This window comes from Melopsittacus undulatus, chromosome 5 (genome assembly GCF_012275295.1).
Source record: "Melopsittacus undulatus isolate bMelUnd1 chromosome 5, bMelUnd1.mat.Z, whole genome shotgun sequence".
Classification (NCBI taxonomy): domain Eukaryota; kingdom Metazoa; phylum Chordata; class Aves; order Psittaciformes; family Psittaculidae; genus Melopsittacus; species Melopsittacus undulatus.
The window spans coordinates 59,250,339-59,263,845 of NC_047531.1; the positions used below are offsets into that span (position 1 = coordinate 59,250,339).

Sequence of the window (13,507 nt, forward strand, 5' to 3'; positions counted from 1 at the left end):
CTATTAGGCATTTCCTGGATTTTTCTCAATGTGATTATCATCTGTGTGTTTAATAGCCACAAGGCAGAAGGCAGCATGCTCACTTTTCTGCAGAATGCTGAGAAAAAATTCACTGCCTTAACAGAACACTGCGTGAGTGCTTCTTCTTCATGCCTAGGAGCCTAGACTTCCTCTTGTTAAAGCTATATAAAAAAAATATGGCTTCTTGGACTGCATTAGGGCATTGTTCAAACAAAATTTCACATTAAACTATTTGAGGGGAAAAAATATATATATAAAAAAATGTATCAAACTCCAGGAGTACCAGGTATAGGGAAAAGCTGGCTAGTGTAGAATTTGACAAAGAGGCAAGTAAGTTTCCTGTAAAGCTGTAGTAAGCTTTTAGTGGTCAGGTATCTTTGAGAATCTTTATTAACATCAGCTTTTCTTTTATTAAGGTAGCAGCTACAGTTCAATTCCACAGTACAACCAAAAGCACTGAGTTCTTTGGTGTGGTTCAAAGCCAACAGAAGCAGAAATTTAAGTTAGCCTAGGTTAGTGTTGTGGTTTAAACTAAATCTGCACAGTTCCCCCTTTGTTTCCCCTCCCCCCTCACTTTCCCACTCCTGGAGGGATGGGAAGGAGAGCTGGAGGAATACAACTCCCACAGATTGAGGTAAAATCAGTCCAGCAACCAAAGTATAACACAAATCACCACCGCTACCAATAACAAATCAATGTTAGAGGAGACAAACAAGGAGAGAGAATACGATACCACCCGCCGCCACGAGGCCAGCCCAGAAGAGAGAGCTAACCCCTCCCCTCCTGGCCAGCTTCCAGTCCCCTCCCCGAGCAGGATGTGCTGTGGTATGGAATACCTCCCTGACTAGCCCAGACCAGGCGCCCTATCTCTCCCTCCCCCCTGGCAGAGCATGAGCTACTGCTGAACCCATGACAGTTAAGTTATATTGGGATGACCACCCCAAAGCAGAAACAGCTCTATTACATATAAGACTCCTTTTATCTCTGCAGAGAACACCCATACCATGACCAACAGGCCATGTCAGACTCAGTCGCATCTCAACCATTCAGCTATTCTACAGTAGCAGCTCATTACAGGCAAATCCAATGTTAGACTCAAAGTGCATAGAACTGCAGTTAAGCTTCTGCAGTTATGCAAGGAGAGATTCTTGGCACTTCTCTAGAAACAGTGAAAGCCTATTTCTGTTACAATTGTTTCACAATTTGCTAGTTCCTGAAGTGCAGATTACTATTTTTATTATTATTTGGGGAGGATGAGGTGGGAAGCAGTATTTGAGGTATTTGCTGCTACGAAATGGAGGTTACAGATGCAGTAGTAAAGAGACACTAAGCACTATCTTTCTCATTTATTTCAGGCAATGACAGTGGTAGAATTTAAACCCTCATGGGGGATGAGGGCACAGCCAATAGTAGTATCATATACAGTTTGTTTTCTACATAGTCAAATATATAAAAGTTTCATGAAACTCATCACTGGGAGGGCCAGTACAGTCAGTCCATGAGTTGTCTACTCGGTCAGACCAAGCTTCTTCTTCAGAGATTCTGGCATTTCTGGTGGAGGTGGACGAGGAAGTCTGAAATAAACCTTCACAGAATCATAGATGAACCACTGTAGTGCAGTCAGGGTACCAATCATAATGATACGGGCAAACAGACCCTTCCATACACCTGCAGAGCAAAACAAAAAGCATGAGAGGTGTAAGACAACAGGAAAAAAAAAGAAATCCCCCACAAAACACAACATGCCACAAACACTTGATCCAAAATACATGAAAGGAAGGATGTACCTTTGAATCCAAGCCTCTGAAGAACCTGTGAAGCAGAACTGCCCTTTTCTTTGTTCAACACAGACACTACAGAGTCAGCAGGATGGGACACAATAGCACAGAACACACCAGCTGAAAGAACAATTTGACATTAGTTCTGTGGTATTTTACCTGTACCATAACTATGTACATGAAGTACAACTATCTGAAACACTTTCTAATAAATTGCTAATAATCGCACAGAAGCTATGTCAAGCCTATTAGTATCCTAAAACTGCAATTTCTAAACCTGGACATTAATATTGGTAATATATAGGAAAAATTAAGAGTATTGTCCTACTACAGACCCATTTGCCACTTATAGATTAGCACTTGTTTTTTCCCCTGCACATTTAAAGTTATATGTAATTTCTCTCATTCTAGTCACATCTATGTGATATTCTGAAAAGGAACAGGTTCACAGAATTGCAGTAGTCCATTAATGAAGACTTAAAAAGATTCCTTACCAATATAGCCTGCCACAAATGTGACTACCAGTTGTTCTCCTTTTGTACATTCATTTCGTGGCTTGGGAACGACATACTTGTAGAGAGCTTCGACAGTACGTTCAAAGCAGGCGAATTTCATCATTGTGTATGGAATCTGTCTCATCCATAATGGAGCAACACCTTTATAGAAACTTAACCAGAGAAGAGCCAAATTCAGTTTGATTTTCTCCAGCACCTAAGGTACATTTCTAACTTGGTGCATGTATTAGCTTACTGTTGCTATCAAGAATGTAACTTCTAAATACTGACACTGTAAGGCTTAAGTGGCTCAATACATACAGAACAGAAATTAAAGTTTTATTAGTTCCCAAGTATTAACTTACAACAGCAACATGAATTAGAATGTACCTGATCCCTATGCTGCATAGCTGTTTCTGTGGTCACTTCAGATCCCAAAACACTGCACTAATGCAGTACTGATACTACAAGTGCAGTAAGGTTTATGTCCGCATACCAGCCAAGTCCTGATAGCAATAAATGACTTGTATATTTACAGCCACTTCTATCAGAACAGAAAGCTAACATGCAGTTATATTACTCTTACATGCCAATGACTCAAGCATCTTTGACTGTACAACCAAAAAGTTGCTGAATATCTCTGACTGGAACTGCTAGAAACTGAAGTTATCCAGCAGAACTCAGCACAAAAATATTCACAAAGATGGATCTAAGGAGCATGTGGAATTAACAGTCAGTATTATACACTAAAGCCACAATTAGTTTTAGCAACAGTTCTTCATTAGGAAAAAAAATACTCAACATCAAGATCCTGAATAAAAAATAAAAATTAATATCGAGAGATACTCACGCCCAGATGCCTTCTTCTCCAAACATTTTAGGTACAGCCTCCCGCAGAGTGTTAGCATATCCAGGCTGTGTTTGAATTCGAACTTTTGCAGCTTCCATTGGAGCCAGAGCAATGTCCGCAAAAAATTCTGCACTGGCAGATGCGGCTAAATATAGTGAAGTACGCCACAAGTATGCATTTTCCTGAAGTGAGTTTAAACACACGGTTTTGTTAATGAATTATGCTTTTGTAAATACTCTGTGTTACTAATACTACAATAAATATACTCTCATGTAAACCACTTAAGGCTTACCTCTCCCAGCATGTTGCCATACAGGATTTTGAAAACTTCATAGAAACCAAATTTACAAAGCCCCTGCATGGAATATCCAAAAAAGGTTGGAGCCCAACCCTTAGCCAAGCCACGAACACCATCTTCCTTGATTGTCACCGAAAATCCATTGAAGATGCTCTTGTATTTTTGTGGATCAACCTAAACAGAACAGGCAGTTAACTGCTTGATATAGCTTACTATTTCCCTCTCAGCCCTCCACCATCTGAAACATAAAATTCTTATAAATTCCACATACAGCTGGCTTCCTAAGGTCCCCTGACAAATAATGTACTTACAAGGTTACACTAGCAAACAACCATTACAGCTGCATTAGTTTCAAACCCTTACTTTAACAGCCAGTATGTTCCTCAATAACCGGGAACAAACAAACCACGTGAATCTTGCTTTACATTTATTCTCCAAATCACAATATGACTTTCTGTAACAAAAAGATCTACTGAAATCACTATTGTAACTCTGTCAGTAGTATAGTTACATAATACTTTTTAGATCAGATTCTTTCAAAATTTGATAGCTTCCGTCAGCAATTTCAATCACTTTACACACCTATCAACACCCATGTGTTGCCACAAACCAAGCCTGATAATTCACCTGATTCTTAGTCAGAAAAGGTTAGTATGATCCCTCTACCCAATCGAATACAGACAGATATAGCAAAGCAGATCAAAGAGTACTCAGGAACTTCTATACTTGCACTTTGACTTCAAAGTAAACAGTACATACAAACTATTTTCTGCACACAAAACTTTTGAGATTTCATTAATAACTCATTAGAAATTTTTAAAAGGACCAATCTGAATAAGTACGTCATTCTGACAAATTTTAAATCACATCACAATGTTAATCTTCATATATGAAATCATCTAATGTTTCCTCAGAGAATAAGGAAGGTATCAAGTAAGAAGTCAACTAACAATTTCAGAAAGAGCTATGGAACATGCATGCTAACCTGTAGCGACTGTTATTTTGTCTTGCAGTCTGGCAAGAACTTACTTAAGACCTAGCTCACCTAAACATCCAGAATTTCATAATACTGGGTATTTAATTGGGTACTGTAAAATGAGACTATGTTTGTATCATAATCATGCTTAATTATCATCTACATAAAAGGTGACCTCTTCTTAAAAAAACCTAAGAGCAAGCAAAGGGTTCCTGCCTGGAGCATCTAGGAAGGATCAGTAACTTCCTCTGTACTAGATCTGTATAGAGATACATGCTGACAGATTTTACAATGCAACAGCAGAAATCCACACCTTCCTCTAAGTGCTGGAGAAGAAAGAAGTGTCACTACCCTTGCCATGTAGAGGAGAGCAGGACTAGCAGCCCAAACTGAGCACACCAACCACATAGCTGAAGTCTGGAAAGCATAAGGCCTCGCTTCCAGTTGTAAATGCAGCACTGTGTCTCTCAAGACTTCTGCCTGTTAACCCAATCTGGGGTCAGATTAACAGCTGTTTGAGATGCTATATCCTCTCTACCTATGATTAATCAATCTCAGGAAACTCAACCTTAGGCATGGGTAGTCAAGGTACCAATCTTGTAATCTGACGTCCATAACAATGAAAGAGTGCAGTTAAGCTACATTTTCAATAAAACACATACAGAGCTACAACTATAGCTATTCCCCACTAGCAGAAACAGAGAATTCTTACAGTTAACCTGGTCTTGATGCAAATGTTGTAGAAAGTAGGATGTGCCCTCAACCAAGGTACCCTGTTTTACAGCATTACTAGTTTGCGACCAGAACTTCAGGTGCTCTCAAGTATGTGAAAAAGGTGCTCTTACAAAGAATGCTAAATAAAGGCCTTCCAGAATAAGACCACCACACGCCGTATTCCTAATGTCACTAACAGGTCTTGTTAATAAATTAATTTTTCCCTCCTAATCTTAGTTCTATCATTACAAAATTGCCACTTTAATAGTCAGCCTATGCAAAAGGGAAGTCATGAACTACTGTATTTCCAGACATTTATAAGTTTGCTTAATTTGTTTTTCTTGAGGCGCAGATTTGCCTGAATAAATACAGTAGTACATTTCTATATACAGCTGTTCAGTAGATGATTTTACTGTGGAAACTAATACTGCAAATTAAGTGTGATGTGATGATACCCCTTTCAATTATATCAAGAACCACTTCAAGAGCAGCCACAAGCACCGATGGCTTTATCAATACCATATTAAGTTTTGTCCATTCCATTCAAAGTGGCATCATCATAAAGTATCCAATCCATAAACCATGCATGGATAATCCACAATGTTAATGGATCAAATTATACATGCATGTCACTTCAAGCTAAAAACCCACAGATCTTCAGGACAGCAAAGATACTATTTTCTTTCTCCAACAGCACATAGACAGTGCTAAAGAGCCTACCAGCCAGCAAAAAGGATATCATGGTAGGGAACTTTCAGCAAAGTCAGTCAACTGTGCTTTCAATGCAGTCAAAAATAATTCACCCAGATTATCTTAAATGCCTCTGCTTCTCTTGAAAGCAGTACTTTGTTAGGCTCACAACAGTAGTTAAGAAAGCCCCATTCATGTTTACTCATTTCCTATCCTCCAGAAAAAATAGTGTCTCTACTGTAAACACTTAATGTGCTGGGTACATAGAGAAAAAGCTTAAGAAATGTTTAAGTTAATACAAACCTGCATACGACATTTCACTAAATCCAGAGGTACAACAGCAGTGTGCGTCAGGCCACAACTTAGGACCCCACCAACGCCACAGAGAGCATAAAACTTGAGCGAGCCATATTCACAACTGTATTCTGCAGCAAAAAATAAAAGACACACCATGCTTTTGCATAAACTCCATGCACTGTTAGACAATGATGTTCAGGGGATGGCTTATGTCTCCAGTTCATTAGTAGATTAAATATACCACACTAAACACACTTTGTCAATGCTACCGCATACTGACATGCAGCACAAACCTGCATTCTGCATTTAACCAGGTCTAGAGGAACCAGGGCTGTATGTGTCGTTCCACAGCTAATAATCCCACCAAGGCCACAAAGCAAAAAGAATCTGTTCGAGCCATATGCACAGCTGTATTCTAGTTAATTGAAAAAAAAAAGAAATTATATCTATAGGATCAATCATAAATGGCAACAAAGCTCAGAAAATAAATAAAATTGACTGAGCTACCTTCTTAAAAGTATTACACCAATCTCCCATGCTGTATTATGCAGCTGTAGTGCTATACTCAAAAATAATTCCCTTGCTTTGAATTAGCACCTCTTGGACTGACAAGATTTGGTTCTAAGCCTTTGAAATTGAGTTTGTTCCTTAAAAAAAAAATATTAAAAAAATAGCAATGGATGAAACAGTCAAGTTTTAGCACTCAGCACACTTAAACCATAGAAATTAATCTCAGAAGCTGCTAAAAGAAATTATGACTCAGCTGCAATGTCCAACCCTTTCTTACACCAAGCAATTAAGCAAGAATAGTATTTTTCTAATATTACAGTTTCTTTGGTTAAATATTCTATGATAGTACAACTTCTGCATTTAATAGAAACCATACAGATCTACAAGATCAGCACTGGATTTTTTTCTTTATGCAGATACATTTTCAGGTATTTTACAGATTTTTATATAGATTTTATTTCTTTTCAGTCTAAAACAGACTCTCAGATTTATACAGCTTCTGTTTAGTGAAACCACGTTATTATTATCACATTCAATGCCTATAAAAAAAGCTCATTAAAGAATCTTCCCCATCATGTTTAATCAAGGATATTTCATTTGCACTGCTCCATATGGTACTATGTATAAAACCATCCAGTCTGAAAAGAACAGGTTATTATTTTCATAAATTCCAATGAGGTAAAGTTACTCACGCTAGAAAAAAAAAAAAAAAGGATCAGTTCCCCTCTTCCATTTTTGAAGAAGCTACAGAGGGTATGATTAGGGGTAACCAAGAAACAAATTTTTTATTTGTAATTTTTACAATTAACAGTATGAAACAAGCATGAGGTAGCAACATCATTCTGCTATTATACTTAGCATTTAAAATACATAAGCAAAATCAATATACTAAATAAGCATATAGAAAACAATATATCATATAGAAAATATTCCCCACAGTAGAAATGGACAACCTAGATTCTTTTGCTGTTAAATCTAGTGGTGTTACTTCAATATACTGGAACAGACATTAGTGTTACAGAAACTTAATTAAGAAATATCCTCACAAAAACACTAATGAAAATCAAAAGTCAGCAAAACCCTATCTTATTCAGAGCTTCTAAGAACTTCTTTGGGCTTTTTTTTGCTTCTGTAATGAATTCCTCTCTGAACATCAACAAAAATTTACAACTACATTCAACAGCACCAACAGAGCACCAATTAACACTAGCAAGTTTTTCCAGCTTCTATCTTTGCTTGAGGGAAGGGAACTTCCCTCAACTGCTGCAGGCTGTGTATTGCCTGTTATGTTCATGTTTCTCACCTTACTCTTCATAATTAATCAACAAGGCAATAAAAGTGTCACTTTTTCTCTACTTTAAAATAACAAATACTGAAACAGACACTATATTAAGCCTATCCTTGAAGGATGAAATCAGTTAACAATCAGAATAATGCATAACCTATGAGTATTTTCTTTTTTAACTGAGATACTGCTCAATACTGTAAATATGATGGTCCAGGACTTACACATGCCTCTAAAAAAGGTTCGTTATGCTAGCAGACTTGCAGGCAGTAGTAATATCCTGCTTACAATTTGCTAGTATGACTCGTTAAACACTCACATAGTTTTCTATGAAGATGTAATCAGAGAACAGATCCTTGAGTCTGTATTTCAGGGCAGCTCTGTCTAGCTGAATCTTTGGCCTGCTGCACAAGTACTGCAGCAGTTACCATGATGCCCAGACACCAGAAGTGCTCATTCACATTCCCTTTTTCACAATAATTTACTGTTACAAGTGATACTCCTCAACTGACAGACAATTGTAGAACTCACAAAAAAATAGAGCTTTATGTACCTGCTTTATTATAATGCTATTATTCAGACTTACCTACTGGCCAGGTGTTCAAAAACAAGTAATTAGGAAAAGCAAGCCAGTATTGATTAGGCTTCAGCTCTTTACAGGTACCTAAGTTTGTAATTGTATAGCATATTAAGTAAAAAAAGCCATACTACATACCAGGCTTCCTATTTTAAAATAATCAAATTTCCTAAAGACTGTTACATGAAAAGAAAACTGGATAAATTTGTAGTACAGAGGGCAAGAAAATTATGCTGACATACCTAGAAGCTGACTTATGACAAACACCCTGATGCTACTCAAACATAAACATACAGCCCAAAAACTTGTCTACCTATTAAGATAGCTGCATCATAATTATTTGATTTCTCTGCTTCTGATCTGACACCTTAACAAGGGCAAATTCCAAGAGCTGATCATAAAACACTTTGCCTCTGAACTATGCTGCAGTTAATGCTCTGACATGAACTCAAAAGACCTTGTGGTTTGTACTGACTTTGTATGACCTTGTGTAAGCTCAGATACCTTCTGAAATGTGTGAACCTCCAACACAAAGGCCAGAGAACCAACTGGTCCATGAAAGAATGAACGCAGTAGAAAAAAACTATAAAGAATAAGAAATTGGTCACCTCTGACAGCATATGCTTTCAAACAGGATGAAGATTAAGCTTCACACTTTCAAGAAATAAGTGCACCCACTGAATATCAAAGAGCAATTTATGGCTTTAGCTAGCAAGCAACAAGATACCATACTGAAAGCCATAAGTACTTTCCTGAAAATGTAATAAAATCCAACAAGTTCTAGCTCCCTTTCACATATCACATGAATGGGCATGCAAGAACATTAACGTACTTCAGTAACCATGGTACTTCAGATGAGTATCTTGCCGAAAGTACTACTGCAATTTTTCTTTTTTAATTAAAAGTAGAGAAAAACTTTCAAGTTATCAATAGCTTAAAATAATTAGAATTTTAACGTCTACCTCCACTATTAGTAGTATCATCAACGTTTGACCTTTAGAAGTCACAAATGCAATAAGAAAACACTTGCACTTAAAATCTAAAATGCATCACTGTATCTTAAAGACAGCAGAGCCGTCTGGTGCATGCCCCCCAATTACAAAAGGCACCTCTAATGTGTCTGGGTGTTCAGATGTCCAGCTCTGAATAAACATGGGGAAAAATAAGAGGAATGGCAAAAAAAAAGTTAAAAAAGAAAAGTCTTTCAAATCCATGCAGATGCACATGCTACTCCAGGGAATAAAAAAGTGTAGGTCTGAAGTCCCAGCCCTCGAGGCTGCAGGCCCAGAAGAGCCAGCAAACGCACTCTTGTCCCCGAAACAGACTTCATCAGCTATCTCTCTCATTATTCCAAACCAGCACCTTCCCGTCCTTCTCCAGTAACGTCGGATCCCCGCTGTCACTTAGCATACACCGCACGGGGAGCGGAAGCTGCCACCAGCGCCTCCCCCGCCCGTGCCCTTCCTCGTCCTCCAAGCGAGCGCGTAGGCCCAGCGCCCGCTACAGAGCCGCTCCTCCCCGCCCCGGCAGAGTCCCGTAAAGCTTTAACCCTTCTCCGCCACTCCGGCTGCCGCAAGCCCGCGAGAGCTGGGGTCGCGCTAGCAAGGGCGCCTTCCCCGCCGCGGGCCTCGCCACGGTCTCCATCCCTCCCACCCGCTCTCACCTTCACCGGCGGATGCGGCCGCCAAGCTCCGCCGCGTGGTGGGCGCCTCGGTGGGCTCCGCTCGCTTCCTCACCCCATCCTGGATCGGCTGGAAATGCGGCGCGTAGAAGGGGTTGAGCCGGGCGAGCGGCGCGATGGAGGAGAACATGGCGACCTGAAGCAGGCGAGAAGAGCAGAGCGGAGTGGGACTGCGGGGCCAGCGACGGGTCCGAACGGCTAGTCCAACACCCACGATGCAGCCCGTCGCCCCGGGCCGAGTAGCGGACCCCGTCGAGCGGGCAGCCGCACGCTGTCCTGACTCACCTGCTAAGATGGCGGCAGCTCGCGCAGAGGCTGACCGCGGGCCCGGCTCCGTCACTTTGTCCTTCGCCGGCGCAAGGGGCGGAGTCACAGCCCAAGAAGCTGCTGAGCCATTGGCGGAGACGCCCTGCCAAACTGCACTACCGCGCACGCGCAGGCGCTACCAACGCCCTTCGTCATTCCCCTTCCCTCCCTTCACGGCTGCGCTCCGGGCCGGGGGAGGTGAGGGGTAGGGTCAGCCCTTATCCCGGGGTTACTGGGCTGCGCCCCTTGGAGCGGCTGGCGACGAGGCACTGGCTGCGCCCCACAGCTGCCGATCGGTTCATGGGCCGGTCGGCTGCCCCGTGCCCTTGCCTAGGTCAGGCGAGCGCCGCAGCTGTGACAGGCCTGAGGAAGGCCGTGACTTGTTGGGTAGCTCGGAAGGGAGGTATTGGTGTACCCTCCCTGTTAAACTCTGCCTGAACTTCTGAACCTTCCCGTATCTGGGCACTTGCCAGCCAGTCCGCAGAGCTACAGCCCGGGGCAATGTCAAACCGGAGACACTCCCATACTCCTGCTACAACAGCCTGCTTCTAGCACTAGCAAGCTGTTCTTGGTTCACAGTGCAGGCGCCAATCACACCCAAAGTTTAAGATGAGTTTAAAGAAGTCCAGTTCTGTTTACTCACAGCTAGTGATACTTCTTGGCAAAGCTGCAAGAAGCAATTCCTTCCACAAAAGCCGCACCCATCTGACCAGGCCCCTGATGCAGCACCATGCCGAATCCAGCACAGACAAGAGAGAAGCCACCAAACACTCTGCCCACAGCCTCTACAACTGCATTCCTCTTTCCAATGGCAAGCCTGCAAGCTAGCAAGGGCCTGTGCTACAAGAGCTACAGCTGCTGCCAGATAATGGTGAGATAGTTTTGTTACAAGTGGACTGTTCTTTAACAGAACACCCAAGCTTAGCCTTAACTACCTTAAACTACACTTTCTTGTAACTGATTTCACTCATTTTAGTGGATTTACACAGTCCAAACCAGTGCAACACAGTTCAGCTGATTATTGAGAGATAAGAACTCCCAAGTTCTCACTATCTCATTCATACCCCTTCCATTAGAGTGCTCCATAACACAAGCACAGCAGACAGCACAGCAGGAGGCACACACTGAACATCCCAGCTATTGCTCCTGGGCAGGGAGCCATACTGACAGCACACCTGCAGGAACACCCCTTTGGCAACTCAGCAGCTCCTATTGAACCAAACTTCCCTAGAGGATGACAAGCTACAGTGGTGTGAGGACTTGGCTCTAATTGCTAACAGTTGATTCAGGCAGTCTTACACAGGCAAAAATGACATATGCTTCCTAGCATTGTCATAAAGAGGTTAAATCCCTCTTGGGTAAACTTGACTCCAACTGCTACGTAGGAAAAGGCCAACTGAACTTGATTCTTTCATTTGGCAACCAGATGAGAGCTTGAAGTGCTGCTCACCTCCCTGCCACTGGCAGCAATGGAGACAGGCCGGAATTGTTCATTTTTGCTACTGTTCTGCTGTACTCACCTGCATTTAAACAATTGTTGGTAGCAATGTTTTCTAAAAGCCAAATTTCACAAAACAAAGTACATTTAAATGATTGAAATTATTGCAGAACATAGAGATAACCTCTGTTCCAATTATGAAGGATGAACATGTGACTATACATACATCTAATGGCAATTTTTATGCACAACTAGTACTGACACTTGATAGTCTGTGGAACCATCAGTTTCTTTGGGTTTACTGCCAATTAACTTCTAACAGCTGTACTGTTAACAAGTACTGTTAAACAGCAGTCTAACATAACCCTGTGAAAATACCAAAATAATGTGTTTCTGCTAAATGCATACCATTTCCCACCTGTGAAAGAATAAAATAGCAACAGCATGCAATTCAAACTATCTAGATTAATCTGATTTTCTGACACATACCAAAATTTGTAATAGATGAAGACTTGAAAGATGTGGACACCAAAAGGTAACCTCTGTCAGATTCATAGTAAAAAGAGCTATTGTAAATAAAATTGATTTAAAAAAATTACATTTCAAATTTGTGGAATTTAGGAAAATGACAGTTTGGCAACTCCAAAGTTTAATTAGTTACATCTATCCTTCTGTTACTAACACCCACCATACACCCCCCTCTATCTCCCCCCGGCCCCTAAGCAGTGCACAATCAACAAACTGCAGACTAGTTTTTGTCCTACAGTAACTCCTCGTAGTTCTAACATTTTGGTGAAGCCTCCAAGTAAAATCAAAGCACTCATAAACTTGCTCTCCAGATGACATACTGCTTTTAAAAATACACAATGAGATGGCGAAACAGCCAACCACACCTTTGATAATCAAGTTAGCACAAGTAGCATCTGCTGTCATAAGCGTGTATTTTACTTATTTATTCTATCAACACCAGAACTACTAGACCATGATTCTAAAGAATCAGTAACAGATCAATTCAAGCTGTAAGTTTCACAGCCAAAGGGAAGCCTTAACAGGATCCAAACTAGCTGGGTTGAACAAGTCACATCATCTGAATGCAGGAACTAACAAAATCTCTAAATGCCCCAAGAGTCCTCTCCTCATCTGATGATCTTTTTAATCTAAATTCTCCCCAATGTACCAAGGCTGACAAAGAATTTCAAAGTGAGGTGTGAGAGAGAATCTGAGGAATTACTTTTCAATATCAAACAATACATAGTACTTAGAGGTATACATGCCACCTTAGGACTACAAGTTAAATTAACTTGTAGGCCCTATGTTGTATGAACACATACATGTATGTATACATCTGTGATAGCCTGCTGTTACACTGGTACAAAGCAGCCTGGTATACTCCCCAAGGAAAAAAAGCTTAAGACATAGGAAAAGTTTTAGATAAAATCAGGTAGACTTACTAAACATACAGTAAAAGCTATATTAACTGACAATAAAGGATGTGCTGGAATGCCTGTCTGTAAACACAAGATTTAAAATTATACATCACAATCCATCCCCATTTTTTTTAAAAAGCTTATCAGCCCAATATGAAACTTCAA

The 13,507-nt window shown here is 40.7% G+C and overlaps 1 protein-coding gene and 1 non-coding gene across 2 annotated transcripts; both read right to left on the reverse strand.

Moving 5' to 3' along the window:
• Positions 1-1,352: 1,352 nt before the first annotated feature.
• Positions 1,353-10,540, reverse strand: SLC25A3 (solute carrier family 25 member 3). The gene is made up of 8 exons (XM_005143128.2): positions 10,457-10,540; positions 10,154-10,307; positions 6,125-6,246; positions 3,436-3,615; positions 3,144-3,325; positions 2,294-2,466; positions 1,809-1,919; positions 1,353-1,689 (listed from the first exon to the last, which is right to left on the reverse strand). Exons 2-8 carry the CDS (start codon positions 10,299-10,301, stop codon positions 1,529-1,531), a joined length of 1,077 nt encoding a protein of 358 aa, XP_005143185.1. The 5' UTR covers positions 10,302-10,307; positions 10,457-10,540; the 3' UTR covers positions 1,353-1,528.
• On the reverse strand, positions 2,777-3,016 carry LOC115945505 (small nucleolar RNA SNORA53). Its single transcript, XR_004079828.1, has one exon. It is a non-coding gene; the product is annotated as a small nucleolar RNA SNORA53 (small nucleolar RNA).
• Positions 10,541-13,507: the final 2,967 nt, after the last annotated feature.

What these genes read in the sequence shown, in the direction of transcription:
- SLC25A3 (XM_005143128.2), bottom strand. Translation starts at nt 10,301, where the DNA reads ATGTTCTCCTCCATCGCGCCGCTCGCCCGGCTCAACCCCTTCTACGCG. An exon ending in GGCCGCATCCGCCGGTGAAG is followed by an intron (nt 6,247 to 10,153) that starts GTGAGAGCGGGT and finishes TTTTTGCTGCAG; the next exon opens with AATACAGTTGTGAATATGGC. An exon ending in ATTTGTGGCAGGCTATATTG is followed by an intron (nt 1,920 to 2,293) that starts GTAAGGAATCTT and finishes TTGTTCTTTCAG; the next exon opens with CTGGTGTGTTCTGTGCTATT.